This window comes from Lynx rufus, unplaced genomic scaffold (assembly GCF_022079265.1).
Source record: "Lynx rufus isolate CCGP_SWC_20201006 ecotype Redwood Valley unplaced genomic scaffold, mLynRuf1.p SCAF_23, whole genome shotgun sequence".
Taxonomy (NCBI): domain Eukaryota; kingdom Metazoa; phylum Chordata; class Mammalia; order Carnivora; family Felidae; genus Lynx; species Lynx rufus.
Window position 1 is genome coordinate 10,222,144 of NW_025814838.1, and position 24,840 is coordinate 10,246,983.

The following is a 24,840-nucleotide window of genomic DNA, read 5'->3' on the forward strand; positions in this document are numbered from 1 at the left end:
AAGGTGGAGGGATGGGGAGGAGGTTAACTCACTTAGGTCTTCCTAGGCAAGCAGCTAGTTCTTTTTTTTTTTTTTTTTTTTTTAATGTTTATTTAGTTTTGAGAGAATGACTGCACGCAAGCAGGGGAGAGGTAAAGAGAGTGGGACGGAGGATCCAAAGTGGGTTCTCCACTGACAGCAACGAGCCCGAGCCCGGTGAAGGGCTCGAACTCACGAGGCATGAGATCATGACCTGAGCGGAAGTCGGTTGCCCAGCCGCCCAGGCCCCGCAAGCAGCTAGTTCTAATGCCTGCAGGGCCGGGGTGGAGGGACAGCTGAGCCGAAGCAAGCCTCCCGCCCGCTGTGGACTTCCGACTTCCGACTTCCTTCCGCACTGGGCTCGGACTTGCATTTTTATCTTCTGGTATGTATGTATTTCCTCTACGGGATCCAAGATACTTTCTTTCCTGTGACAGGCCCAGATACAAACTCTGTTATTATCCCATCTTACAGAGGAGAAAACTGAGTCTCACAGAAGTGAGCACATGCCCAAGGCCACGCAGTGGCTCAGAAGCAGGGCTGCGGGTTTCTCTTAGTTCCCCGGAGGGGGCTGACCCCGGCAGCCTTCAAGCTGTCACTCGGAGCTGTCTCCAGCAGTGCCAGTGCCGGGAGGAGGGAGGAGAGAAGGGAGGGGAGGAGGAGGAGACTGGGGTCTACCCAGTGAGTCCGGAGCTCCCAGCAATTCTCGCCTGCGCCCAGAAGAGCTCCCAGAAAGGCTTCTCTCCTCCACTCTGGCCTGGAGGTGGCTTCCTCGGGGCTCACGATGCAAAGGTGGGGGTTGTGGGCCGCGGCCTCACTGACCCTCCTTTCTGCACAGGCTTTTCCACAGACGGACATCAATATCAGCCCAGGTGAGCATAGGGGCCAGGGCCGGAGCAGGCGGAGAGGAGGACACCTCACAGATGCTTGAGGTTGTATCCGTGAGGCCTGGCTGCGTGGGCTGCAGGCCTGCCTGACCCACGGTGTGGCGGGAGCTGAGCTGGACTCTCCCCACTCCCCCCCCCCCCCCGGGCCCCAGGGGCATTGTGCTAGGGTCACGCCCCAAAAGTCCTGATTTTAAATCCCAGTTTTGCAACTTAAAAACTGTGTGACCTTGCCCAAGTTTCTCAACCTCTCTGAGCTCAGCTTCCTTTGGACAATGGGGGTGAGAGTGGCACCCTCTGGGGCTACTCTGCAAGGGAAGTCGGATAAAGTGGGGGAGTACTTCAGGCTTGGTGTCCGGCACCCTAGGAAGATCTGAAAGGGCTGTTTCTGTTAGGGATTTGGCACCTGGGCTCCCCACCCCCACCCTGGCTGTGGCAGCTGCCCCCAGGGAGCTTTCGGACCTGCTGCTGCACCACCACCGTTGGGCAGGCTGAGGGGACACAGTTGTCCCTCTCGTGACCTCCCTGGAGGCCACTGCTCTGTGGCCCACTTCGGAGGGTTTTCTGTGTCCCTGGGAATTGGGACCTAGCAGCCTCTGGCGTGCGGCGTTCCAGTCTCCAGCTTGAAAGTCTCAAGGCTTCAAATGAGCTCCGTTTCTCCTCTTGGCAATGCGGAGGCTGGGGGCTCGTTCTGAGAGACCCGTCTGGGTGGGAAGATTCCTGAATCCTGCAGCCTGCTCAGGGCTGAGGATCTTGCCTGTCACCTCTGCCGCGAAGGTTATTTCCAAACGTTGTTTAAAATATGTGAAAATAATAATAATTATTGTTATTAATGGGGTGCCTGGGTGGCTCAGTCAGTTAAGTGTCCGACTTCGGCTCAGGTCATGATCTTGCTTTTCGTGAGTTCGAGCCCCGTGTCGGGCTCTATGCTGACAGCTTGGAGCCTGCTTTGGATTCTCTGTCTCCCTCTCTGCCCCTCCCCCGCTTGCACTCTGTTTCTCTCTCAATAAATAAATTAATTAATTAATTAATTAATACCTATAACCAATTAAGATTTACACAGCCCTTACTATATGCCGGGCATTGTTTTAAGCACTTTTTTGTGTGTATAGATTTATTTAACCTTCACAATAACTTTATGGCAGAGATACCGTTTTGATCCCCATTAAAGTATGACTAATAATGAACTACTTGTAAGACTCCCATAAGACCACATTATTGGGCTGTTACAGTGTTGGGACCAACTTAAACAGTGGGGTGATAGGGTTACCAGAGAAAATGCCTGGTGCCCGTGTAAATTTGTATTTCGGGTAAACAGTCATCTTTCAGCATAAACATGTCTCAAATATTACGTGGGACAGGGGCCTGGAATGCTCGATCGGTTGAGTGACTCTTGATCTTGGCTCAAATCATGATCTCACAGTCTGTGAGTTCGAACCCTGCTTCAGGCTCTCTGCTGTGAGCGCAGAGCCCGCTTCGGATCCTCTGTGCAATTCTCTCTCTACCCCTCCCCTGATCGTGCTCTCTCTCTCTCTCAAAAATAAATAAAGACATTTTTTTAAAAAAATTACGTGGGACGTAGGCTTAAAATTAGTTGTTTATCTGAAATTCAGATTTACCTGGGCCTCCTTCTTAATCTGGCCACCCTGATGGTGGGAGATGAGTTCATTCGGGCAAGTGTCAGGGGCTCCAGTTCTGTCATAAAATCTCTGAGCATCTGTCTCAGTCAGCTCTGGCTGCCATCACAAAGTACGATGGACTGGGTGGCTTCGACAACAGGAATCTGTTTCTCGAAGTTCCGAGGCTGGGAGGTCAAGGTGCTGCCTGATTCAGTTCCCTGGTGAGGGCCCTCTTCCCGGTTTGCAGGTGACCACCTTCTTGTTATGTCTTCCCATGGCAGAGAGAGAAAGAGCATGTGCACACTCTGGTCCCTCTTCCTCTTCTTTTTTTATTTTTATTTATTTATTTGTATTAATTTGTTTAATGTTTATTTATTTTTGAGACAGAGACAGAGTGCAAGCGGGGGAGGGGCAGAGAGAGAGGGAGACACAGAATCAGAAGCAGGCTCCAGGCTCCAAGCTGTCAGCACAGAGCCCAGTGCGGGGTTCGAACTCACAAGCGGGAAGATCATGACCTGAGCTGAAGCCGGATGCTCAACCGACTGAGCCTCCCACGCACCCCTCTCTTCCTTTTCTTATAAGGACACTAGTCCCATCATGGGGGTCCCACCCTCCTGACTTCATTGAACCCTCATTACCCCCCCAAAGACCCCACTTAACCATTATATTGGGGGTTAAGGCTCCAACATATGAATGGGGGGGACCAGGGGGACACAAACATTCAGTCCATAATAATGTCTTTCATCCTTGCTCTTATGGCTCAGTTTCCACATCCATGCAATGGGCAAGCAGGAGAGAAGATGGACAAAATATCCTTGAAGTCTGCCTTGTATATTGCAGTCTTTCCTTTGTATCCAGTGTGTGGAAAGGGCCTGAGGCTGAGTTTGCAAGTGGAAACAACTGGGGAGTCTCCTCTCTCTCTCTCTCTCTCTCTCTCTCTCTCTCTTACTGCTTATGCTCCTGGCATCTCTGAGCGTCAAGTTTCCTCCTCTAGAAAGTGGGGAGAATTAGCAGTGCCTACCAGACATTTGGGGGATCTTCAGTGAGGTCATGACGTGAAGTGCTTAACACACGGTAAGTGCTTAAAAACTGAGTTCTTACCGCTAGTACTTCTGTTACTGCAGTTGTTGACGAGATGATAGAAATGGCCAGAGACGGTCTTCTGCTGTGACAAAAACCTCCATTGGAGAAAGGAACTTCCAGACATCTCTCCCCCAGCTCACCCCCAGCTCAGCTGAGAGGGGCACTGAGATCCCTTCAAACCCCGGCAACCTTGGAAAGCTCAGAACTGAAGTTGGCAGGAAGGGTTGGGGAATCCATGGAGCCTAACCCTTCGATATTACAGGTGTGGAAGTCGAGGCCTACAGAGGCCAGTGACCCTGCCACAGTCATCATCCTTCCAAGTGGTAGTTCTCCTTCTCTCCAGGTTCCCAGCCCAGCAGAAAGTCTAGTTGGGGCCTGGGCAGACAGATCTTCTAGAGGAAAGTGACTTCGAGTCAGAAGAGAACGCGTGCGTGCAGGTGTGTGTGTATGAGTGTGCATGTTGATGTGTGACTAGGGAGGGCTCATCTTAGGGTGTCAGGGGGCCCCTGCAGACCGTGAAGCTGAGGGCACAATCAAAGCCCTCCTTATTGAGAATGGGCCTAGTTTATCCTCCCCTGGATACTCCCAACTTTTCCTTGCAGAAAAGAGCATTGGTCATATTATTACTGATCCCAGCGCTCCTAACCTTCCATGCACGTGAAGATATATGCACACAGTGCATCGGAGCCACACCTCTAGATTTGCTTGAGATCACTTTAGACAATTCTGGAAGGCTTGGGAGGCTTTAGCCAGACTACAGCCTTTCCGTAAAACCTTTTCTCCGAACCTGGCTTTTGATCACATTGTTTAAGTGGATTAATGAGTGTAAAGTGCTTAGAAGGGAGCCTGGCACCTAGTAAAAGCTACATAAATATTTGCCATTATGATTCTTCAACCGTTACCAACAAGTTTCATTTCCTGGCTCCTGAGGCCAAGTACTCTTCACAGCAAAGGACATTCCAGCAAAGCGTTTGAAGTCTGAAGCTCACTGGCTGCTTCCGCAGGCCCCCGGGGGTGGGCAAGGGGGAATCGGGCTTCTCTTTCCTCCAGGAAGCTGGCACTGTACTCCCAGCTCCAGGCAGGTTTCAGGGCCCAAGCTGTCTCTGTAGTAGTAATATCTAATGCTTACTCGGATGCCAACCATGAGCCAGGCCATGGCTTCCCTGTGAAGTAGGCATTATCGTCATGTCCATTTTTAGATGAGAAAACAGAGGCACAAAGCACTGAGTGTCCAGCTGGGGCCGTTGGACTCCAGAGTCCACGCTGGAGCATGGAGGTCTGAGCAACTGGATGTCCCTACTTCCTTGAAGACATCTCAGAGCCTGGATCATAGAGTCAGATCCCAGAGTGCCGCATGGACGCTCTGGCCCGTTCCCCACCCCTCCTCCACGGTCACGGAGCCCTCTGCATATTTCTGAAGTGCATCTCATTGCCATGTGTGTGTTCCTCTCTCCATACTGAGCGACTTGAGGTCACAGACCTCAAAGCCCAGTAGGCACCCAGGAAACATTGAATTATTTGCTTAATTAACTTTTGGTCTTAGCTCAGGCTGCTATAACCTATGGTGAAAACACCATACACTGGGAGGCTGAAATAATAGGAATTTATTTCTCCCAGTTTGGGAGCCTGGGAAGTTCAAAATCAAGATCTTGAGCAATTTGGTTCCTGGCGAGTACTCTCTTCCAGATGCTGTCTCCCCTCACAGTGGAGAGAGGGGGGTGGGGGTGGGGGGCTCTGTTCTCTCTTTCTCTTCCTATAAGAGCACTTATCATAGGTCCCCCCCCCCCCATGAACTTATCTAACCCTGATCACCTCCCAAGTGCCCCATGTCCAAAGACATTGAAGAGTTAGGGCTTCAGCATATGAACTGTTAAATTTGGTGTTTGATATATTTGTCTTACAAATGAGAAAACCAAGACCAGGAAAAAAAAAAAAAAAGAGGTTTCCTGGAGGCACTTAGTGTTTAGGGATGTCTGAGTCCATCCTGATACCACCACCATTTGCTAGCTGTAGGGGCAAGTGACTTCAGCTCTCTGAGCCTCAGTTTGCTCAGCTGTAAAACGGGCATGATACCGATACCCCTCCTAGCCTGATCTGAGCAGTTATACACTCACCACCCAATGAATGGCTGCTGCTATTAAGAATGTAAGACATTTCCCAGTGCTCTTTCCTCTCTATCTTGTGGCCACGGGAGTGGCCCAGAGAAGGGAGAGCAAAACTCGGGCATGAGAAGCCCACGACCACCAGTGCGGATCCAGGACTCACTAGTGAGGAGGACGGCCTGACAGCGGGCTGTGTGAACCAGGGAGGCAGCGGGAAGTGAGGCAGCCCTCCCAGAGGCCACCTTCCCGGTCTCCTGGGACATCTGGGGCCCAGGAGTGGGGGTGGGGCTGGGGGTTGGGACGTGGCCCCCAGAGCCTCCCTCACCACCCCTCCTGGCTGGCTCCCAAGGCGGATCTGGGCGGGAGGCAGCGTGGCAGTGCACTGTGGGCGGCTGGATTGGTGCCAGGGGAGCGAGCAGCCAGATTGAGTGGGAAGGTGACAATTTCTTCTTTTAAAAAGAGAGAGAGAGAGAGAAAAATGAGGCCTGAACTCCACTGGTGTGTTCTTTTTTCTTCACAAGCTCAGAGCTCCCAAAGACTTTGACTCCCACCCCAGCTGGGAGACCTTGGTGGCCTTTAGTGCTGCTAATTGAAGGAAAAGACCACTGCAGGCTCCCGGTTTCCAGAGCAACGAGCCCTTTTGTGCATCCCCTCCCCTTCCTTCCCCTCCACCCTCCCTCTGTCACCTCTGGCCTCATCTCTTACCTTCTCACCCTCTCCGATTCCCAGCTTGGCTGAACCATTTGCAGTTCTCCAAGTGTTCCATATTCTCTCATACCCCCAGGCCTTTGCACCTGCTGTGTCCTCACCGGAAACCTGTTCCCTGACTCTTATCTTTGAGGTCTCAGTTGAGACATCATCCCCTCCCAGAAGCTTCCCAGATCTCCAAATCCTAGGTGCCACTTTTAGGTGCTCCTGTGGCAACACCCTGAAGTTTCCCCATCTGGGAAGGGGGCTCTGGTGTCCTGCCCTAATCAACCCATGAGCTCCTTGAGGAGACAGTTGGAGCGGCCACCAGTTCAACTAGGGAGACAAAGCGAATAAACAAATAACCAGCCTCCAAAAATAATTTGGGGGTGCTCCCTCAAGTTTTTGCCAGCATGACCCACATCCACAAACGACATAATAATTTATTTCTGTGCTTATTTTTCTTAAAAAGTTTTTAACATTTTACTTATTTTTGAGAGACAGAGACTGAGTGCAAGCAGGGGAGGGGCAGAGAGAGAGGCAGACACAGAATCGGAAGCAGGCTCCAGGCTCTGAGCTGTCAGCCCAGAGCCAGACGCGGGGAGCCCACGAACCATGAGACCATGACCTGAGCCAAAGTTGGACGCTTAACTGAGCCACCCAGACGCCCCCATTGTTATTTTTCTTTATGTCAATCTTGTAAAACCCAAGCGATCAGAAGCCCCCTCTGTGTAGCTGGCCACAGTATCTCCAGCTAACTGCCTGAGCCCAAGTGGGTGCTCAAATAGAATTTGTTGAATGAAAAAGGAAATGAATGAATGTCCAGACCATCAAGACTGAGTCAAAAGGAAATGGGCTTAAATCCGACAGGAATCTCTAAATTAGGTCTGGAGCCATACAGCCTGGCTTTTAAAACCACCTCCACCACTCAGCTGCTGTGTGATATTGGGCATGTTACTCAACCTCTCTGTCCTTGGTTCCTTCCTCTGTAAAACGAGAGTGATTGTGGTATCTACCTTGTAGGATGTGTGAAGACTAACTGAGCTGATATGTACAAAGAGCCTGACACCATGCCTGGTTCAAGTGACAGCCGGTGGGGTTGGTCCTGTTTGTTACCATCATTACCTGCCATCATTACCTGACTCATCAAGCTGTAAACCTATAGAAATCCCTTCGTGAGAGAGACACAGATTAGCGAAGGCTACTTTGGGGTTCAGGCTGATAAAAGGCCTCTAAGACCCTTCTAGTCTCAGTTTCTAGAAATTCCAGAGGGAAGGGGGGTGTGGGATACCAGGCAGGGTGGAGTTCATTATCCCATGTGCAAACACGTGGCTTTTTGCCTCCCAGATCCTTCCAATTAAAGGCCTTTGCCTGCCCAGGTGGAAAAGGGAATAATTGAGCAGTGACCTGTCACAGCCCCATTTTCTGGTATGTTTCACCCCAGGCATCCATAACCACCATTTGTTCAGTGGACAAAATCAAAGGAACCAGGAGGGTGAAGGAGGGAGCTTGTTTTCCGCAGGGAGACCTGCTTTGGAAATATCCACCAGGCTTTAGGACCCAGGAGAAGCCTTTGGACCTTGGGGAGAGGGGAGTAGGAACCCTGGCCGCCTCCTTTCTCCCCTTCCAGCCCCTTTCATTTAATTATTAAAGTCTCTCTGCATCTTCAAAGGTAGTGCCACAAAGTTCCTACAAAGAGCTCAGCAACATCCACTGTTTCAAGAGGTGGAACAAAGCAGGACTGACGGTGTGGCTGTCTGGGGCGGGGGGTAGGAAGGGCAGTTCTGGTCAAATGAGAAAGCCCAGTGGCTCTGGTCAGTGATGGGAGACATGGAACCTGTCTGCTTAGCGTAGCTGTCTGGATTAAGACATCTGACTCTTTCCCCCAGATAAATGCGCATGCACACGTACACACTCTTGATTTTGCACTTCATTTCAGGGGACACAATGGATCCCCGAAACCCCATCAACCCCGGCTATGAAACCCTGAGCTAATCATTAATAATCATACTATTACAGAGCAATCCATGGACGCCAAGCATTTGGCGAACTTCTATGAAGTAAGGTGCTGAAAGATAGTGAACATTCTCAGCCCCGTTGATGTCCCATGATGAGGCATCACGTGGACTTTCAGATCAAAGACTCTGGTGTCAGGAGGTTCGGTTCAAATCCCTACCTGCCACTTGCGAGCAGGATGACCTTGGGCGAGTCACTTAACCTGTCCAAGCCTCAGTTTCCCTGTAGGTGTGTGACACATTACAAATGCTTCATAAATGTTGTCCACTACTTTATTATTCAAGAGCTCAGCCAGCTGTTACAGTGGCTTGAAAGGCAAAGATCCCACACCCTTGGGGGGCCACAAGAGGGGCCCCAGAGATCAACCAGTTTGACAGCTGAATGTGCCATTGTCACCTGGCATGTTAGGCACAGAGCTGGAGGCTGGGACCCGGACCTCCAGAGTCCCAGTCCAACAGATGTTAGCCCTGCCCCCCACCGTGGGTGAGCTACCTAACATAGCTCAAGGCAGGCTCTCAGTGCCCCTTCTTCCTCGAAACCAGTCATCTTGAGTTGTGGTTTCCAAAAAAAAGATATCTCCTAAAAGGCCTTCAAGGGGGTCGAGGCTTGGAGGAACTTTATTGTCTCAAAAGTGGATTTCCATCTGTGCTTTTTCAGAATTAAGGATGCTTCCTGAACCCCAGTAGTTCGATGGGCTACAGATATAAATAGTCTTGGCTATAGTTTGTCAGTAAACACGTGGAGAAATGTCTGCCCTCACCACAGAGCCCAGAGTTGCACATTGAAACAAGGCACCTTTTTTTTGCTTATAAAATTTGCAAAGATTGCCATTAAAGTGACAACACCCGGCACTGGCGAGGGCACTGTGAGATGGGCACTCTCAGACATTACTATGGGAGGATAAATTGCTTTCAGGAGGCAATTTAGCAAGTTGTATCAAAGCCTTAAAAATCTCTCTTTGGAAAATCTTCAGAAATGCTGAAAAAAGCTTGATGTATGAGGCTGTTCATCTCAGCATTATGTGTATTTGTTTTTAAAAAAAGGGAACCAGTCTAATTATCCACAAATAGGGGAATGATTAAATAAACTCTAGGGGGACCACTCCGTGGAGTATTCAAGAGCTATTTAAAACAATGTTTGTGAAAATTTATAATAACAGGAGGGGAATATATTCTAATTTTTGGAACTCTGAATATTGACAGGTATGTATAGTACAATATAATAATTGAATTTTTACAAATCGCTGCGTTCAAGCATGATACGAAGAAAAACACACCAAAGCAGTAACATTTTTCAAGTGTTCTACAATGAGCATATATTACTTTTGCCATTTGGTAAATTTTAGGTACGCATGTATTTTTTGGACCTCAAGCACAGAATGTTACTGATCACAATGGGACATGTTTTACTTTCACTCTTGAAAAGGTGTCATAAGCTGTAGGAACAATGTTTCCACGCTACCAGCCCTCCCGCCAGTCTCTTTCTCTGCCCGCAGCCATGCCCGAGCTGCCCCCGGCTTCTCTGTGCCCACTATTCTGGATGGAGTTCAAAGGCCACTGCTACCGATTTTTCCCTCTCAATAAGACTTGGGCCGAGGCTGACTTCTACTGTTCTGAGTTCTCCATTGGCAGGAAGTCTGCGAAACTGGCCTCCATCCACAGGTGAGTGGACATCCGTCCCCCATAGCCCAACCAAGCACCCCCTTTGGAACGGAGAGTGAAAACTGGCATTTCTCACTGGTGTTTCTCTTTGGTAATTCAAGCTAACTTTGATCTAGCCCAATTTCTCATTGAAACGGATCCGGCCTGGGGGGCTCGGTCGGTTAGGCGTCCAACTTGGGCTCAGGTCATGATCTTGTAGTTCATGGGTTCAAGCCCTGCGTTGGGCTCAGTGCTGACGGCTCAGAGCCTGGGGTCTGCCTCAGATTCTGTCTCCCTCTCTCTCTGCCCCTCCCCCACTCCTGCTTTGTGTCTCTCTCTCTCTCTCAAAATTAAATAAACATTAAAAAAAAGAAGAAAGGGGCGCCTGGGTGGCGCAGTCGGTTAAGCGTCCGACTTCAGCCAGGTCACGAACTCGCTTTCCGTGAGTTCGAGCCCCGCGTCGGACTCTGGGCTGATGGCTCAGAGCCTGGAGCCTGTTTTCGATTCTGTGTCTCCCTCTCTCTCTGCCCCTCCCCCGTTCATGCTCTGTCTCTCTCTGTCCCAAAAATAAATAAACGTTGAAAAAAAAAATTAAAAAAAAATAAATAAAATAAAAAAATAAAAAATAAAAAAAGAAGAAAGAAACAAACCGATCCAGCCCAATTTCTCATTGAAACAGTTGAAGGCGAAGCGTGTAGCATGGGAAGCTAAGAGCTGCTACAGGATCCACCTTCACATGTGCTGATTTTGTGCTGTGCCCCGCATGACAACACGGGGCTTGACCCTGCGATACAATGTGCATAATATATATACCAAGAATATAATACGAGGAATAATAACTGACGTCTATTTGCTGAGTGTTTGTGTACAGCATCATTTTGAAGCTCTCTCAAACCATAATGGGTAGGTATCTTCCTTTGCACAGACACGGAACCCGATCCTCCAAGAAGGTAACTTGCTCAAAGTTACATAGCTTTAAAGTGGTGGAGCTGGGATTGGAACCTGAACAGTCGAATTACCACCCACCAAGGCCACCTTCAGCATTCCTCTGTGTCTCCTAAGCCCCAGCCACATTGACCGTCTCAAAGTTTTACGGTCTGGTGCAACCGTTTTACTCCTCCAGACCTTTGCACATTCTGTTCCCTCTGCTAGGAATTCCCATCCCCTTCTCCTCCGTCTCTTCACTGAAGTCACCCTAACTCCGTGGCACCGTAATTGCACTCATTGCCCACCTTTCCTGGAGCCCATTTTTCATCACCTTTTATTTATTTGTTTGTTATATTTATTTATTTATTTTGAGAAAGAACAAGCACGAGCTGGGGAGGGGCAGAGAGGGAAAGGGAGAATCTCAAGCATGCTCTGACATTGGGCTCGATCTCATGAACCGTGAGATCGTGACCTGAGCCAAAATCAAGAGTGAGACGCTTAACCAACTGAGCCACCCGAGTGCCCCTTCATCACCTCTAACTGACTTGCTTTCACACCCGACGGCCTTGGCGATGTATGGCTTCTTTTCAAGGACCTCAGAGACTTGAAGTCAGAAAGACAGTTGGTTCTTTATGCTTTAGAGTCACTGACTTTTGTTAAGAACAGAGAAGGGGTCCTGTATCTTAGTTGTTTTTTTTTTAATGTTTATTTTTGACAGAAAGAGATAGAGAGCGTGAGTGGCGGAGGGGCAGAGAGAGGGAGACGGAGAAGCAGGCTCTGCACTGTAAGCCCGACATGGGGCTCGAACTCATGAACCGTGAGATCATGACCTGAGCCGAAGTCGGACTCTCAACAGACTGAGCCACGCAGGCGCCCCCGTCTTAGTTTTTAAATGAATCCTCCATGTATTCAGCCAACAGATACACAGAGCTCCCACTGTATTCTCAGCGCTGCTGAAGAAGATGGGAGGCTGTCATGGTCTATTAGGAGAACGGGAACCACTTCAGACATGCAGAACAGAATTTAATACGCACGAGTGATGGAATCTAAGATCGTAAAGAGGCAGTAATGAGGCAGTCTAGAGATTCACAACAGCAGGAAGCCAATTCCACCCCTAATGGGAAGGCAAACCAGTCTCATAGAGCTGGAGCCACCAAGGCGAGGCAGCCCCCGCCAGCGACTCCCGAGGCAGGGAGAGAAATACCGGGCTTCTCTCGGCTTCTCTCTGCCCCCTTCCTCTTCTGGCCCTTCCCGCTGCTTGCGGGGAAGCTGACAAGAAAACGTGGGAAAGGCAGTCTTCAGGGCAAATCCGCTGTGATACAGGCAGAGCACAGGATCGGCCCGCACACCGGTGGATCAAAGAAGGTGTCAAAACTTTCAAGGCTGTAGAGGAAAATGAGATACTCGGAATAAAGAGTACATTTTAAAATGATTCCAAGTGAAAATTTCTCTTTAGCCAGCCCACAGGCAGGACAGTTCAGCCTCTCATGGTGCTTATAACCTCAACCTTAGCTAGGCATCAGCAAAGATTCTGGGCAAATGTGGGGAGTTTCCAGGCAATTCTTGACCCAATTCTGGTCCTTTGCTGCCTCAACCTACCTTCTTCCTGTCTTCTCAACTCCGAATGCCCCCTCTTTTTCCTTCTTGTACTACTAACATTCTCTCCCTTTCCTCTCTTTTACAGGTAGTTTTCCATTTTGGTATTAATACTTTTTTTTTAAGTTTATTTACTTATTTTGAGAGAGAGAGAGAGAGGGAGAGCAAGTGGGTAAGGGGCAGAGAGAGGGAGAGAGGGAATCCCAAACTCTGTCAGTGCAGAGCCCAACGCGGGGCTCAAACTCATGAACCATGAGATCATGACCTGAGCAGAGATCATGAGTCAGAGACTTAACCGACTGAGCACCCCCGGGCATCCCGGTCTATGATGCTTTTATGAAAACATTTTGGAAAGTTGGATCTGAACAACTCCTTAACCTGTTGTATGTGAAGTTCAGTTCACAGAAAGCTAGACGCTATTATAAAATCCCTAATTACATCTTGTCTTTGAGACACAATCCAATTCTATATTTCTGGTGTTTACTTCATGCTTTTATTTTTTTCTTTCATAATTAAACACACAATCAGCTTATGTCTGTCTGTGGAGCATCTGATTGAAATTTAACATCCTCATACTTTCTGCTTACCTAATCATTTCCGCCTTTGTTTCAAGAGGCAGTTGAGTTGAATTAAGTTCAACTGCTCTATGCTCCTTCTTACTTGCAGTAGCACCTTGGGCTTCTCTATGTTCCAGTTATTTTGACCAGTTATGGGGGAAATGCAATGAAATATGGAAATTTTTTCCCAAGCAGGTGCTGTTGAACAAAGATGACAAAGTGCTAAAATGGCTAGGCGGCCACTCTACCCGATGACTGCTCAACGTGTATGCTCAGCAGTCAATGTAGGAGACCCCAAATTGTGCATGAGAGAGGCGTGTGGGGATGCCAGTGCTTACGCAGCGGGGCAGGACCAAGCTCAAGGACCCACTAGGGTGAAGAACACCCTGTCCCCAGAAAGTGGATTCCCTCACACGGTGGAACACATACTCTTGGAACATCAATGTTGACGAGAGCCCTGCTGATGTCAAGTAGAAGTAAGGTTTGGTGTTGTTTATGTGGTCCTTGTGGCTCATTTGAGGACACCAGACCTTAAGAAATAGAGAAATTGGGGCGCCTGGGTGGCGCAGTCGGTTAAGCGTCCGACTTCAGCCAGGTCACGATCTCGCGATCCGTGAGTTCGAGCCCCGCGTCGGGCTCTGTGCTGACTGCTCAGAGCCTGGAGCCTGTTTCCGATTCTGTGTCTCCCTCTCTCTCTGCCCCTCCCCCGTTCATGCTCTGTCTCTCTCTGTCCCAAAAATAAATAAACGTTGAAAAAAAAAATTAAAAAAAAAAGAAATAGAGAAATAAACCAACCAGCCTGCCTCTGGGAAGTCAGAAATGTGTGCTCCAGGTGGTCCGGAGTGGAGAGGGGGTATTCAGGGAAGGTTTCCTGGAAGGACCATCTTGGATCAGGACATTCAAGGATGAGGAAGCCTAAAGAATGGAAACAGCAGATGTTCCAAAGGAAGAAGCAAGGACACTAGACTCAGACAGTCCTGGACTAGTCCCAGCTCTGCCACTTCCTCCCTACACTGTCTGACCAAGGAGACCAAGCATCTGAAGTTCTTACAAAGTTAGCTCGTCACTGAGTGCTCAAGAGAGGGAGCCATTAATAGTTCCGTGTATTATAATTCTAGGCATCTCAAGGGGGCCAGTTCTTACTTAAGGTTCCCATGTCAGATCATCTTTCTGAGGGCCAGCAAGCCCTGCCCCACTCACCCTTTTTCCCTTCCGTTTCCTCCAATGGTATCTCGGTTCTTAGTCCATTCAGGCTGCTGTTACAAAAACACGACAGATGGGGTGGCTTACAAACAACAGAAATGTATTTCTCCCAGTTTAGTGGCGAGAAGTCCAAGCTAGGGTGCCAGCTTGGTCAGGTTCATAGTGGGAGAACCTGCTCCCTGGTCCACGATGGCCATCTTCGAGCTGCATCCTCACCGGGGAAGGTGTGAGAGCTCTCTGGCATCTTTTCAGGGCACTAATCCCATTCATGAGAGCTCCACCCCCATGACCTAATCACCTCCCAGAGTCACCACCCTCTAATACCATCACACTGGTATTAACATAGGAATTTGGGTTCATATATTCCCAACATATGAATATGGGGTTTCAACAAATGAATTTGGGGGAGACCCAAAGATTGAGTTCCCAACTGTATCTGCAGCTCCCTGAATGGGATTGCCTGCAGCACGGTGTTGAGAAAGATTCTGAGTGCTTCTGGAACGGATTGGCAATGTCTTCCACAAACACAGAACGAAGCAGAATAAACGTGGGTGCTCTGATTGGCTACCAGGGCCTCAGGACAAAGGGAATTTAATAGGGGGCATTTTAGACAAGGTGGCAGCCCGTGGAGAGTGGCCATCCGGTGAAGCCGATGACAGCAGATACAGGGCACCTCACCAGAGTCCCGTTGCAGCATAAAGGGCACCTCACCAGAGTCCCGTTTTAAAGTGAGTTATTTGCTAGTTATTCGGTCTGACGCTGCTAACTATGACTTGATAAAGATTTCTTGAACATACTGAAGTCTACCTTAATGCCACGTGGAAGCCGAAAATGGGACCCCTGGTCTGGTGGGATCTGCCCCTCTGGGTCTGTGAGCTCCTTGAGCCGAGTCTATTGTGTGTCCGTTGCCCTCACCTCCCTTACCTGCCCTCTGGCCTCTGCCGATGGCGTTCTCCAGGCTCCCTGGTAGCAGGGCGCTGGGTGAGCTGTTCCCTTCCCCAGGCTCTTCAGTGCAGCAGCTTCAAACATCAGGTCCACCCTCAACTATAACCCAAGAAGGAAAGGCCTCGATGGACCCTGCAGCCTTTTCCGCACACCTGTCTCCATTTATCAGGGAGGGCGGTATTTCCCAGACGCCCCTTACGGAAGTCCGCTTACATCCAGTTGGCCCACCTGGGGTTGATGGCCAGTGGTGGCTGAAGAGGAGGCTAGAAAGTGAAACCTAGCTTTCCTAGCTTTCCTTTTCTTTTTGGGTGGTGTTTTTTATTTTAGAGAGAGAGAGAGAGAGAGAGAGAGAGAGAGAAAGCATGTGGGCATGCTCAAGCAGGGCAGAGGGGCAGAGGATGGGGAGAGAGAGAGAGAGAGAGAGAGAGAGAGAGAATATCTCTAGCAGGCTCCCTGCTCAGCGCAGAGCCTGACTTGGGGCTCCATCCCACGAACCTAGGATCATGACCTGAGCCGAAATCAAGAGTCAGATGCTCAACTGACCAAGCCACCCAGGTGCCCTTCCTCTCCTAACTTCTTATGTAGGCAACAGGCAAAGAGACCAGAGATGGCTGTGGAGTAAGCAACCAGGGGTGTCCATCCCAGTGTCCCATTGATATGACAATGCAAAAAAAAAAAAAAAAAAAAGGCAATGCGGTGACTTCACATATGCAAAACATGCAACACGGTACCTGTCAGGAAGTCAGCACTCAGGAAACATTTTAATGATCCAAGGAAAATCTCTATGTGTCTATCTCTCTATCCGTCCATCCATCTCCATTTCTTTGTTGCTCTGGGCAGCAGACTGCTTTCAGTGTCCTCCACCGATGTCTTTTGTTAGATGAAGTATTTTCTGAGTTCTTTGAAATAGGAGGTGAGGGTCCCCCAAGAAGACACCAATGCCTTCTTCTATGGTTTGAATATTTGTGTCCCACCCCCCAAATTCATAGGTTGAAATCCTAACGCCCAACGTGACCATATTCGGAGGTTGGACATTTGGAGGTGATTAGGTCATGAGGTGAAGCCCTCATGAATGAGATTAGCACCCTTTTTCTTTTAATGTTTCTTTACTTATTTTGAGGGTGAGAGAAAAAGAGAGAGAGAGAGAGAGAGTCCCAAGCAGGCTCAGCATGGAGCCTGACACGGGGCTCAATCCCATGACTCTGGGATCATGACCTGAGCCGAAATCAGGAGCCAGATGCTTAACCGACTGAGGCACCCAGGCGCCCTGGAATTAGTGCCCTTATACCAGACGCTCCACATTGCTGTCTTGCCCCTTCCTCCGTGTGAGGACACAGAGAGAAGTCTGTGACCCAGAAGGCCCTCACCTGACCATGCTGGCCTCCTGAACTTGGACTTCTAGCCTCTAGAACTGTGAAAAATAGATTTCTGTTGTTTGAAAGCCATCCAGTCTATGATATTTTGTTACTGCAGCCTGAAAAGGCTGACACTTTCTAAGCGGGGGTGGCCTGTTAACCAAAGGGCTTTGGTGTTGCTGAGTGGGCTATGCGAGCTCAAGCCCGGAGCCGAATTTTCCAGGGAGGCAAAAGATTTTGGAGGCGGTATGTGAACAAAAACCTGGTAGGATATGTAAGGACTGGCAGCATAGGAGGGCTTCTGAGAGAAAACGAAAGTGTCTAGTGGAGATTTCCATCAAGTTATTTGATGTGCAGAGCGCATGAGAAACCCCTTTCTCTGTCCCTTCATGATATTGTCAATATAATCCACCTCATTTGCTGGTGTGTTTGAGACAGTTGTAAATTTTTAGGATGAATAGTGGGGCTGAGATCTGCTTTGAACTGGCATGGATCTGATCCAGAGGTGGCCATGAAAAGACAGTCACATATGGGTGGTGTAATTAAAAAAAGAAAAAGAGGGGCGCCTGGGTGGCTCAGTCGGTTAAGCACCCGACTTTGGCCCAGGCCATGATCTCACAGTTTGTCGGTTCGAGCCCCATGTCCGGCTCTGTGCTGACAGCTCAGAGCCTGGAACCTGCTTCAAATCCTGTGCCTCCCTCTCTCTCTGCCCCTCACTCGCTTGTGCTCTGTCTCTATCTCTCAAAAATAAATGTTAAAAAAATTTTTTAAATAAATAAATTAAAAAAAGAAAAAGGAGGGGCGCTTGGGTGGCTCAGTCAGTTCAGTGGCCGACTCTTGATTTCAGCCCAAGTCATGATCTCATGGTTCATGGGTTTGAGCCCCGCATGGGGCTCTGCACTTACAGTGTGGAGCCTGATTCATCTCTGTCTCCCCTCCCCTCTCTCTGCCCCTCCCCCACTAGAGTGAGCTCTCTCTCTCTCTCTCTCAAAAATAAATAAATGTTAAAAAAAAGAAAACGAAGGAAAAGACAGGATTGCATCATACCCTCGATTTACTTTGAACCAGGGAGATTAACAAGGATTGCTTTCAGTTTTTGACTCTGTCCTGTGAACAGAGACGAGTAACACTACTGCGTCTCTTGCGTTTGCAGCTGGGAAGAGAATGTCTTTGTGTATGACCTTGTGAACAGCTGTGTGCCTGGGATCCCAGCTGACATCTGGACGGGGCTTCACGATCACAGACAGGTAAGGAAGCAGGGGCCATCAGGCCCTCTTGGCAGCCGCAGCCAGGATGCCAGTTTGACTTAGCCGACCTTTCACCTGGGGCCCATACGGCAGGTCACTGCGGCGTGCCCAGCACGTGGAGAGAAACCAGATACCGGGATGCCCCAGGTAGAAGGTAGTGTTGTGAAAGAGTATATGACGGGGACATAGCAGGATCAGGGAAGGCCTCTGTTTGGGTGTGAGTTCCCAGAACAGTGGACACAAAAATGTGACTAGATGTGTAAAATATTTCTGAGGGGGAAAGATCTGTGAGGGAGAAAAGAGGAGGGGACATAAGTGTGGTGATAGCACAGTTCTGAGAAAGACTTGGCTAGGCCAGTGGGGAGTCCCCAGGCAAAGGATGGCCACTCGAGGAACCCCGCCTGGGGCAGGAATGGGCCGGCACCAGCACCCCTGAGTACCTGCTGAGTCACTGACTGACTGGGCACAGCCTGGAGGAAACCTGGTCTGGCTGTGAACGCAGCGGTGAATCCGAAGGGGCAGGGGAGCTGAGGCTGTGGGTCAGCCGTGCTCCCTGTAGCTGGTCCTCCTGAGGGAGTTCCAAGCAGTGCGCTTCCGTGGTTGCCACAGCCTCCCTAAGTTAAAGACATTTAAGCTAGTATCTAATGGATAAATAGGAGTCAGCCAGAGGAAGAGCATTCCAGGTAGAGGGAATAGCATGGGCAAAGGTCCTGAGGCGTGAGAGATCATGACCTATTCGAGGACCTGAAAGACAAGTGGGTCTGGGATGCAAAATGGGGTAGGGGTCGATGGAATGATGGTGAAGAGCAAGGCCAGATCTCATACCTGGCGACATCGCAGCAGAGTCCCCCTGGGAATTCTGTCCCCAGACTTTCCCTGGGGGAGCTGAATACTGTCTCTGTTTTGCATGTATGCTACCAGCCCTGCCCCCAGAGTACTGCGGGGAATAGGGCTCCGGTTCCAGCCCCCGTCCTGCCTCTTACTGGCTGGTAGGCGACTTTGGGCAATTTTTTTTTGTTGACCTCTCTGAGCTTCAGTTTCCTCAGCTATAAAATGGGGGTAATGATAACAGTGCCTTGTTATGAAAAGTCAGTGAGCTTAGCCTGGCACTTGGGACACTCTAAGAGCTCACTAGGGCTGGTAGAAGTCACTGTCAAATAGCAGAAGCAACAGTAGTAGCCAGACTCAACAGAGATGGATATATTTTTTTTTATTTTTTTTTTAACGTTTATTTATTTTTGAGACAGAGAGAGACAGAGCATGAACAGGGGAGGGGCAGAGAGAGAGGGAGACACAGAATCTGAAACAGGCTCCAGGCTCTGAGCTGTCAGCACAGAGCCCGACGCGGGGCTCGAGCTCACAGACCATGAGATCATGACCCGAGCCAAAGTCGGACGCTTAACCGACCGAGCCACCCAGGCGCCCCAGATATATATATTTTTAAATCAATAGAATTCATCTTGCAAGAACCTACATAGAAGTTGTAATTGAAAAAAAAAAAAAAAAAAACCCACAATGGGCACCTGGGTGGCCCAGTCAGTTAAGTGTCCTACTTCAGCTCAGGCTGTGATCTCATGGTTCATGAGTTCGAGCCCCTCATCGGGCTCACTGCCATCAGCACAGAGGCTCCTTGGATCCTCTGTCCCCCTCTCTCTCTCTGGACTTCCCCCACTCATGCTCTCTCTCTCAAAAATAAATAGACATTAAAAAAAAAGAACTGCAAAATTTCTATTCGTAATAGTAACTTTCAAATGGGATTATAGGAGCACCTGGGTGGTCCGGTCAATTAAACATCCCACTTGGGCTCAGGTCATGATCTCACGGTTCATGAGTTTGAGCCCCACATCAGGCTTGCTGCAGTCAGTGCAGAGCCTGCTTGGGCTCCTCTCTCTGCCTCTCTCTGCCCCTCCCCCACTCACTCTCTCTCATAAATAAATAAATAAATAAATAAATAAATAAATAAATAAATTTTAAAAATGGGATTATAGGGGCGCCTGGCTGGCTCAGTCAGAAGAGCATGTGACTCTTGATCTCAAGGTCATGAGTGTGAGTCCCACGTTGGGTATAGAAATTACTTAAATAGATAAACTTAGAGAAAAAAAGGATTGTGAATACACTTAGGGTTTAAGGAACTTGTATTACAATAATTAAGTGTAGTAATAACAAACAATACAGTAAAAGATCTTGTTTTTTAAAATCTTCCTTGCAGGGCACTAGCTAAGTCCTTTGTGCCCTTTACTTCATCACTGCTCACAACAGCTTTCTGAGGGAGAGACTAGCTCCATTGTAAAGGTGTGGAAACTGAGGCTGGGGAGGTTAAGTAACCTGTCCAGATGGCAGTGAGGAGGTGGGTAGCATCTAGCTCTAGCCTCTCTCTCAGAAGCAGCATGCTGTTTCCATTATCTGATGCCACCTCCGTAATCATCAGTCTTTCGGGGGAGACTTTTCTAAGGACTTGAATAAATGCAGAAATGGCTCGTGTTCCAGAACATGGCAAGGATATAGTTCTTTCCACAGTTAATTTGCACATTTATTTTAACACCAATCAAATTCCCAACAGGAGTTTTCTTGTAATTGGACAGAGAAGTCTCACATCAGGCAAGAAAAATACACAGTACAGGGACAAAAGGAAAGAAATGAAGGGTGACTCCGGTCTGCTGGTAAATTGAATTAAAAAAAAAAAAAAGTGTAGTAGTTAAAATCTTGGGCACGGAGTCTCACAGACCTGGGTTTGAATGCCAGCACCAATGCTTTATTAGCTATGTGAATTTGGCTAGGCCAATCTGAGTCTGAGTTTTCTCATCTGTGCAATAGACATGATGATGCCTGCTTGGACAGCGGTGGGGAAAAAATAAGTAGAGCACCTGATGGCAATTAATGAACCTTCAATAAACAGCAGCTAGTAGTGATGGTATAATAGCAGTATCTCGCATCAAACTGAGGACTTTTTAAAAATACTTTAATATTTATTTTTGAGAGAGAGAGAGAGAATGTGAGACACAGACTCCGAAGCAGGCTCCAGGCTCTGAGCTATCAGCATAGAGCCCCACATGGGGCTCAAACCCATCAACCAGGAGATCATGACCTGAGCCGAAGTCGGAAGCTTAACTGACCGAGCTACCCAGGCGCCCCTATATATGTATTTTGAGAGAGAGAGAGAGAGAGAGACACTGGGCGAGATGGAGAGAGAGAGAGAGAGAGAGAGAGAGAGAGAATCCCAAACAGGCTCCATACTGTCAGCACAGAGCCCAACTCAGGGCTCAAACTCAGGAACCTTGAGATCATAACCTGAGCCGAAGTGGGAAGCTCAGTTCAGTGAGCCCCCCAGGCGCCCCAGGACTTTTTAAAAAGTTTGTTTGTTAAGATATTTTTTTTCCAACGTTTATTTATTTTCTTTTTTGGGGGGGGACAGAGAGAGACAGAGCATGAATAGGGGAGGGGCAGAGAGAGAGGGAGGCACAGAATTGGAAACAGGCTCCAGGCTCCGAGCCATCAGCCCAGAGCCCGACGCGGGGCTCGAACTCACGGACCGCGAGATCGTGACCTGGCTGAAGTCGGACGCTTAACCGACTGTGCCACCCAGGCGCCCCTTGTTAAGATTCTTTTTGAGAGAGAGAGAGAGAGAGAGAGAGAGAGAGAGACTGGGCGAGATGGGGAGAGAGAGAGAGAGAGAAAGAGAGCGAGCTCATGAGCATGCAGGCTCCTGCGCGCGCCCACGAGTGGGGGCGGGGCAGAGAGAGAGAGAGGGAGAGAGAGAATCCCGAGAAGGCAGGGCTCGATCCCACAAGCTGTGAGATCATGACCTGAGCCTAAATCAGGAGTCCAAGGCTTAACGGACCGAGCCCCTAGGCGCCCCCAAAGTGAGGGCTTCCGCACTGTTCCATATGGAGGCGTTAGAATGTCAGCCCTGAGCTGGGGCTGGCTCTGATGCCAGATCTTTCTCTCACGGACTGGCTTCCTCCACTCTGGATGGGACTGCCCAGGAAGGGCAGTTTGAATGGACCGACGGCTCCTCCTATGACTACAGCTACTGGGACGGAAGCCAGCCGGACGACGGCGTCCACAAGGACCCAGAAGAGGACTGCGTGCAGATATGGTACCGGCCCACCAGCGGTGAGTGCCCGTGAGATCAGGGCTTTTGCAGGGGTACTGGGGAGGAGCCGGGGATGGCAGAGAGACTGCCTGCCCCCTCCTTTTCCTGGGCGTTAGGGGGCTGATGGGGGCGGAGTGGGCCGGGTTGGGGGCCCGGGCCCTTCTCCGCCGTGGATACAGTTTAAACAGTAGGTAGCGGGGCATTGTTGACCTGCAGACCGTGCTTGGATTAAAAAGATATTGGAGGCAGACGCATGGGGCAGGTTGGAAGGGCAGGGTCGCACAGACCGTAGTCAAAAGGTGGTGCTTCTGTGCCAGCTCCCCAGTGCGCTGGAGTGCCAGCCCCGACCCCAGGCTCGTGCTCCTCACTATCAGAGCAGAGGTATGCCTGGAGAAGCACCCGGGTGGAAGTAGTGAAAAGGATATACACCTGGGTCCAAGCCCTTGCCTTGCTGCTTTCTAGCTCTGTAACCTTGCAGGGAATCACTTATTCACTCTGAGAATCCGCTTCCTCTTCTGTAAAATGGATTTAGTAACCGTTCTACCCACAGGGCAGACGTGAGGATTATAGGAGGCACAGCTGATCCAGCTGTTCTCCGAACCCCAGCTCCACCCCTTATTAATCGCGCGGTCCAAAGTGAATGCCTTAACCTCCTGGCTCAGGGTCTGCATCTGCAAAATGGGCTAATGATACTTAACGCACAAGGTTGCCGCGAAGAGGAAAGAAGCTAATGTACCTAAAGTGGCCAAAACGATTTGCATGTGGTATTAGCAATCACCGCCATCAGCATGAGCAACATCATCACTCCTCAACCCGATCTGGAGAAGTGAAAATGATTCATATTCTCATTTTGCAGATGAAGAAATGGAAGCTCAGAGATGTTAAACAATTTGTTCTTGGTCACACAGCAAGTAGTGAAATGGGTTTCAAACCTGGATCTACCAAAGTCCAGATTCAAGCACCCAACTCCTGCTCCTTCTACGCCCCTTTTTCTTTTCCTGACTCGAATAGGGAGGTAGGGAACAGGGACTTGCTATCCTGGGAGCCAGTCTGGAGCCTGGGAGTCAGAGCTGGGCCAAGCCCCTGGGTAAAGGGTGTCCTGCCCCTCGACAGCAGCAAGTCAGGACCAGCCTTAGGAGAGAGAAGGGCCGGACAGCAGCCTCATCAAGCACCAGCCAGAAAGGGGTGCCAGTGCAGGCATGAGGCCACGGGAGAGGGCTTTTACTCCAGTGGGGCGGTGAGGTTACTTTTACTGTGGTAGGTGGACCCTCACCCGGATTCTGTGCTTCTTCTCACTGCAGCTCTGAGGTCATGGAATGATAACACATGCAGCCGCAAGTTCCCCTTTGTCTGCAAGATCGCGTCTCTGACCATTCACTGAGCCGGTCTTGCCCCGTCAAAAGTGAGCCCAACTCCAGCACATCATGTAGGTATACCTAGTGTAAATCTGACACTCAATAAATATAAGCCACAGAAGAGATAAAGCTCCTGGGCAGACATTTTTGTTTTCAATTTTTTAATGTGTATTTTTATTTATTTTGAGAGAGAGAGAAGAGGAGAGGCAGAGAGAGAGAGAGAGGGAGGGAGAGAGAGAGAGAGAGAGAGAGAGAGAATCCCAAGCAGACTCTACATTGTCAGCACGGAGTCCAACATGGGGCTCAATCTCACGAACCATGAGATCATGACCTGAGCCTAAATCAAGAGTCCGATGCTTAACCGACTGAGCCACCCACGTGCCGCCCCAGGCAGAGGTTTTAAACAAGCGAGTCTTAATGATACAGAGTGGTGACTTGGTCACACTGAAACTGGCTTAATTAAGAAACAAGGGTGGTGGATATATGTAAGCAACACAAATCCAAGGTTGTTTGAGATTCAGAGTTGAATTTCACGGGCCTGGCTTAGTCACACGCCTATTCCACTTTAGCAAATTCTGGTTGTTTAGATACCCATCTCTGGGGCAGAGAGTGGTGGGAGTTAATATCATCTGAACCATGTGGGCCCAAAGAGGAGAGTCGTTCCCCCCAAAACCCAAAAATATCAACAAATTTATACATTGCTGGTGGCAATATAAAATGGTGAAGCCATTCTGGAAAAGAGTATGGTGCTTCCCCAAAAAGTTAAATATATGGGGCGCCTGGGTGGCACAGTCGGTTAAGCGTCTGACTTCAGCCAGGTCGCGATCTCGCGGTCTGTGAGTTCGAGCCCCGCGTCAGGCTCTGGGCTGATGGCTCGGAGCCTGGAGCCTGCTTCCGATTCTGTGTCTCCCTCTCTCTCTGCCCCTCCCCCGTTCATGCTCTGTCTCTCTCTGTCCCAAAAATAAATAAACGTTGAAAAAAAAAATTAAAAAAAAAAAAATATATAGAATTACCAAAGGACCCAGTGATTCCAATTCTGGGTATATACCCAGTAGTATTGAACACAGGTATTCAAACATGAGGGGTCATAGCAGCATTATTCATAATGGCCCCTCAAGTGGAAACGTCTTTGGGGGGCACCACCCAGATGACCTCATCCCATGTGTCAGGGTCCCAGTCGGGGCCCTGACCATAGTGTAACACTGCTTTCCTTGGGAGCTTAACTGCCTTTGAAGTTCGGTCCCTCTGAGTCTCGGGCTTGGTCTGCCCTCCTGCCAGCTTCCTTGTCTGCAACCCAAGAGGCTCTCTGGTTTTCACTCCTAGAGGAAGGGCCTGTTACTTGTCCTTGGCTGTTTAGTATCCTGCAAAGCCTTGTAGCAATAGCCATCCAACCTAGTTATGCTTAGGGCTACTGTTTTCTTTGTTCATCAACTACCTGATACGTGGCTTCTGCTAGGACATTCCCTCCCCCCGGTACACCCTCCCAGCTCAGTCTATGGAGGTTTGGACCACC

General features: G+C 49.4%; 1 protein-coding gene across 1 annotated transcript; it reads left to right on the forward strand.

Annotated features, from left to right (window-relative positions):
- The first annotated feature begins 802 nt into the window (after positions 1 to 802).
- CLEC19A (C-type lectin domain containing 19A) lies at positions 803 to 23,353 on the forward strand. The gene is made up of 5 exons (XM_047087381.1): positions 803 to 890; positions 9,905 to 10,070; positions 17,786 to 17,879; positions 21,863 to 21,992; positions 23,274 to 23,353. The coding sequence occupies exons 1-5, from the start codon at positions 803 to 805 to the stop codon at positions 23,351 to 23,353; spliced, it is 558 nt and encodes a 185-aa protein (XP_046943337.1).
- The last annotated feature ends 1,487 nt before the right edge of the window (positions 23,354 to 24,840 follow it).

Coding starts and splice junctions, on each gene's coding strand:
- CLEC19A (XM_047087381.1), top strand. CDS start 803: ATGCAAAGGTGGGGGTTGTGGGCCGCGGCCTCACTGACCCTCCTTTCT. Junction 10,071..17,785: donor AAACTGGCCTCCATCCACAG/GTGAGTGGACAT, acceptor TTGCGTTTGCAG/CTGGGAAGAGAATGTCTTTG. Junction 21,993..23,273: donor ATGGTACCGGCCCACCAGCG/GTGAGTGCCCGT, acceptor TTCTCACTGCAG/CTCTGAGGTCATGGAATGAT.